This window comes from Pectinophora gossypiella, chromosome 23, assembly GCF_024362695.1.
Source record: "Pectinophora gossypiella chromosome 23, ilPecGoss1.1, whole genome shotgun sequence".
NCBI classification, from domain to species: Eukaryota; Metazoa; Arthropoda; class Insecta; order Lepidoptera; family Gelechiidae; genus Pectinophora; species Pectinophora gossypiella.
Window position 1 is genome coordinate 3318775 of NC_065426.1, and position 6000 is coordinate 3324774.

The 6000-nt window shown below is 39.2% G+C and overlaps 1 protein-coding gene across 1 annotated transcript in view; it reads left to right on the top strand.

The window, feature by feature from the left end:
- The window catches only part of LOC126377401 (lachesin-like), a 43548-nt gene extending 38808 nt beyond the window's left edge, over window positions 1-4740 (top strand). The window contains exons 5-6 of the mRNA XM_050025135.1: window positions 3686-3822; window positions 4658-4740. Of these exons, the coding sequence (XP_049881092.1) occupies window positions 3686-3822; window positions 4658-4740 (220 nt within the window). The remainder of the gene's footprint in view (window positions 1-3685; window positions 3823-4657) is intronic.
- Window positions 4741-6000: the final 1260 nt, after the last annotated feature.

A 6000-nucleotide genomic window follows, 5' to 3' on the forward strand; every position in this document is an offset into this window, starting at 1 on the left:
TAAAAAATCCACCCTGACACACACATACATACATGCATAAACTCACGCCTATATCCCACTGGGGTAAACAGGGACTATAGAACCCTCACAATGCACTATTATACGTCCATACATAAACATAAAGAGCCTATATACTCCACCACGGTACTCCACCACGCTGCTCCACTGCGGAATGGTGGAGGTATTTTTACGGCTAATAGCTGGGACCAACGGCTTAATGTGCCGTCCGAAGCATGGAATCAAATTTTTCAGACAGTTCGGTGATTCAAGCCTGAAAAGTCCTTACTAAACAAAGGATCATGTCGACAGTCTCACAAAGTGATTTAGACAATGTCCCCATCAGGAATCGAACCCGGACCTCCACATCGTGAACCTAACGCTCTAACCACTAGACCACGGAGGCTGTTACTGTTATAAGATCTAACACTAAATTTCATTTACGATCTGTGCGACACAGACCCCAACCACCTAATTTTAAACTTTCCAATGTGTTAACAGCTTGAGTCGAGTCAGTGAACTTATTCACTGACTTATTCCCAAATGATCAATTCGGGGACTCACTAACAAAATCTGAACAACTTTCTGCCCCCTCCCTAGTGCCAAATTTTGCGAAGATTTATAGGCTGGGAAGAAAATTTTGGTTGTAACAGTTAATTAAATTTGCCTTTGTTTGCCTTTCCGCAATGTGTCTTATTTGAATGGGGACCTTAATTAAAAGATAGCAGACTTCTACGATTGAGTCGTAATGCAAACATTTACGACTTCAAATATCTTGAGTTGCGAGTGTAGATATTACGATTGTATTTTAAATAACTAAAATGCAAAAGAAAACAAAACAAGAAAAAGAATGTTTTTTACGTTTGTCCGAAAGTAAGACGATGCGGGCTTCGGAAGACACGTTAAACCGTTGGTCCCGGTTACTACTTACTGATGTAAGTACGTAGTCGTTACATGAGTCATGTCAGGGGCATTTGGGGGTTCTTTAGTAACCCCGACACCAGGGTTGATAAGGTTGGTAGTACACCTCACAACCCACACGATAGAAGAAGAAGAAGACGATTTACCCTACGTGATCGCTTTCCACCAGTTGCTTGAAGAGAAAAAAAAACAGAAGAGTCAGATAGAATATAATGACTGAGCTCTGTGGGATTGAGTAGAATGATATTTATGAGATAAAATAAACATACCATGATTATTTTATTACACAAAACGCATTATTGTAAATGCCGCCCTCGAACACTTTAATAATCTCAATCGTTATCAAAATTGCGAAACGAAAGGCGAAATTATGATTTATTACAAGTGCGAATGCGAATATTTGTTACAAATTGCGAATTATTCCGGCGCTCGTTTTTGTTTTCGAACGCCTGTTTGAATTCAAATACGAGAAAGTGGGTAGGATATTTGTCATTTCGTATAAATCCTTGTAATTTTCGTGATCGTTCTATTTTCAAAAGCTTTGAGAGACGATATTTTATTCGATTATAACACGCAGAGGAATCGATCTTTTATGTGCACAGAAGGGTACGTTTAATTGTGTTTGGGAACATTTCTTTAATACAATAATTAAAAAATATAATATGTAGTTAATATTACAAAACATAAAATAATATTATACATTTGACTTAATAAAAGCTTGTACAAATGTTTTAATTTTTAACAAAGCCACCACGTTGGAAAGGCGACGTGATACTAACATTGTACGAAAGATAACGTAAACTTTAAGCGATAAATCTGGAACAATACGGAGTACATTTCCACGCTTGTCTTCTCAGCTTAGCAAACAAAACGCATAAACGTATTCGTTTTGTTTCAAACAGATTATATTATGTGAATACATAGACTGAGATAAAAGTTACAAGTACACACTTGTACGAAGCGATTTATTTTGGGTCTGATGGCAATAGAAGGTAACCCACATGTAGCCGTAAAAGCGCAGTTGGTCTTCTTCTTATCGTGTCGATGGCAAACTAAATAGTATCGGCCCACAACTTAGCAACAAGTATGGCGCTATCTGCAGCGCTCATCAGATCCTCCGGCGTGCAGGTGTTCGGGCTCGCAAGACACGATGTAAGATGTTCCATCGTTTGGGGAACAGTGCCGCACTTGCACTTTAAGTCCGAGCCATCCGAGAAACCACACCTGAACAAATTGTCCTTACTTCGGCCCACCTGAGTCCGAAGTCTATTTAGAGACTTTCAGGTAGGTAAGCCAAGACAAATCAAGACCTGGCGGAGGTCTCTCGGACGACGAAACAAAAGGTTTTGGGAGGTGTACACGTTCCTGCTAGATCCTGCATCTTTCCTTAGAGCGGTCAAAATCACGTAGAGGCGACACACTCTTGGCGAAACTTTTGCGGCTTTTCAGCCTTTGCGGCACAGGTTGATAGCTGTGGAGTAATGCCCAGTTGGTAGAACGTAGGAACCTTAACCAATGTACTTTTTTTTCGAATTAATGTTTAGATAACAATGACATCTGAGGCAAATATACAATAACTCACGTCATAAAAACAGCTTTCATAACGCATGAAGCCGACAGTGGCTCATAATGCGGTTTCAAACCGCCACCGTCGGCTTGGTGTGACTGTACTTAAATTACCTGGTGTTTTCCAATAATTTTATGTTTCGTATTTATACGTGTCAGCCCAGCCAAACCGTGGTAGCCCAGTTGGTAGAACGCTTGCCTCTCACTATGAGATCGCAGGTTCGAATCCAGCACAGGCCTAAACCAATGATTGTCGAATTTGTTTTCGTATTCATGTTTGGATCATAAATGATTACTCAGTGGTAAAGGAAAACATCGTGAGGAAACCCACATTCTCGAGAAATGCATTTTCGGAGGTATGTGACCTAATCTGTATTGGTTGCTTTTCCCTTCGCGGGTTGGAAGGTGAGACAGGCAGTCGCTTCTCTAAAAACCCGGACCTGTCAAATCTTCAGGTAAGGTAAGCGGATCCTGTGAAAAAACGGGTTATGCTAGGGAAATGATGATTTAAACGTATTTATACGTTCAAACATTATAAAAGGCGACGTAGGTCTAACAGAAACCTTGGTGACGAGTGAGTATTTAGTTCATCTTGCGATGGATGCACCTCTGACTACCCTATTGGGATATAGTGCCGTGAGCTAAGTTATGTGTTGTAAAAATACTTTATCCAATCAATATGGCGATTGGGGAAAATTCTAACATTGGTATGCCATAATGAAAATTTTGATTTGATTTGATTTGACTACCCCAATTAGGTTATAGTCGTGAGCTTATATTATGCTATACAGGATGTTAGTGACATCGTAACGAACACTGAGGGACAATTCAGACTATGATTCTGAGTTGATATCAAGTGGAATTTTCCGCCGCGAAAGAATTAAAATAAAAAAATATTAAAAAAACTAAAAAATAAAGTCATTAATTTTGCGACGGAAAATTCCACTTGATATTAACTCAGACTCACGGTCTGAATCATCCCCAAAGTTTCCGTTACGGTATTACTAATACCCATACGTACCCGTACGGCTACCTATACGTACTTATACGGAATTTAAGTGACATCGTAACGAATATTAACTCAGAGTCATCAGCTGAATCATTTCCCTCACTATTCAGTACGGCATCACTAACCCTCTATATTCGTTACGATGTCACTAATACCTTGTACTTATAGTATAACAGATAATTTTGTCCACAGTGTGAAAACAGAAGCAACGTCAAACGGCGCCCTATCGCGGTTGTATATAGCGAATGCAAATAGAAATGACTCTGGGAACTATACGTGCTCACTAGCAGACGTCGCCGCCTCCGCCGTCTCCGTGCATGTGCTTAGAGGTACGTATGCACGAACACTATACAAGGTGTTAGTGACACTGTAGCCCAAACTTTCACGGATGAGTCAGACCATGAATCAAAGTTGATATCAAGTGGAATTTTTCGTCGCAGAATTATGGAACTAAACATAACTAAATATACTGAGGGAGTGACGGAAAATTCCACTTGATATCAACTCAAAATCATGACCTGAATCATTCCCCAAAGTTTTCGTTACGGCGTCACTAACACCCATACGTACCAGTACGGCTACCTGTACTTGTACGGGGTGTAAGTGACATCGTTATGAATACTGAGGGGGTGACGGAAAATTCCACTTGATATTAACTCAGAGTCATCAGCTGAATAATTTCCCTCACTATTCAGTACGGCGTCACTAATCCTCTGTAGGTACGCACGGATATGTGCACGCACGGGTACTTGCACGCACGGATATAACAGTGCGCGAATATTTGTATGAATTTACGTGGAGACCTTACGACATTAGGGGTAACACTTTATTATTTTACCATAAAATTTAATACATGATTATATAAAATAGAAACCGTCTGAAGTTCGTTTAATAACAAATAAAACTAAGCTTACCTATATAATGCGTGTGAATATTACGCAGAGTTGTATTTCACGACTGATTGAAAATTTTACTAAACGAGCCAAATCAATTATTCATTCTGATAATTATTCATTATGATTGAAATACGAAGAAACTAAACTTGAGCAACGAATTCACAATTCACATTGACAACAGCTGACTGTGGTTAGCGTTTTAAAACTTGGTAATTGAATTAGATGTTCATTGGAAAGCAATTTTGTTAAGTGCAAAATTTGTTCGCAGGCGAGAATCCTCTGGCAATGCAACGAGGGGGCGGGGCTGCCACACATCCACTGCTGGCTATGTTGGTCGTCGTCCTTAGCTGACACATAGCCAGCGCGTTATGTACGCGCGGCGTATTGTAGTGCACATTACGTGGTAAATTGAAAGACTCTTGGACTACGTCGGTGTTGTTTGTGAAGTGTTTTTTCTATTATTTTAAGGTATCATACGTGCGGATTGTGAGTTTAATTTTAAGTCATTAAAGTTCGTTTTCTGAAGAGTCATAATTATATACCTAGATAGGTAAAAAGCCAGTTTCAAACCAGGTTTTCGAGAACCCGCAGGTGTTTTCTCGGGTATTTATTCGGTTTTTACTCACGGCCTAAATCCGGTAGATTTACTTGATACATTGTTCATTCTTTATAAGTGTTGAGTATATATCATTATTTGTATAACCACGAATTAGAAGAAAGAGATTGGAAGCGCCAAGTGAGCGCGAAACGCGCGCCATACAAGTAAGAGCAAATAGTTCATACTTCAACTTTGCACACCACTCGTCCGCAAACTTTACGACGCACGGAGCTCCGCGATAGTATTACATCAATAGGTCGTCTTGTACATTATAACCTGCAAGACAAAAAATCAAATATCGACTATCACGCAAGGAGATCCCCCTTTATCACAGGAAAGCTAAAACGCCTTAGCATGAACGGCTAATTATAAAAAAAATAATTTTGTATGCAGTATCTTATGCTGAGCGAGGTCCTTTTATTCCGGACTCCACCGCAGATGATCGGGCCGTCAGTGCGTTGCATTTAGAATACTTAGTTTTATTATTATTGTTTTTATGATTTTGGTTTGTTTTTCTTTTCGTTTTGGATATTTTTTTTTCTTGTCTGTGTACTTATTGATTTCCGTGTGGTTTCTGTCCTGTGTTAAATGTAATGTACTGTCTGTCTGTGTCTGTGGTGTACCGAAGTAATAAATGTTTCTTTCTTTCTTTCTAAAAGTAATGATAAAATTGTAGCCTATCACATACAATATACATTGCCCGTAGAGTGGCTATAGAATTTGAGAAGCAGTAGAGCTATCGTAGTTATCTGTTTGCAGGAGTAGTAGAAAAAGAGAGTGGGGTTGAACCGGCGACAGCGGTTCTTATACAAAATGTGCCTTTCCAACAGCTTTCTTTTATTCCGTGGTAATAACCATTATATTAATTATATGTATATTAATTACACTGGAACATATGGGTTGGTCTCAGATTGTCTAGGTAGCAATATAAATTTAAATACTATATCGCAAAGCGACTAGATATAATGTTACCTACATCTTTTTATAGACGCAAATAACACAATAGAAGGTTC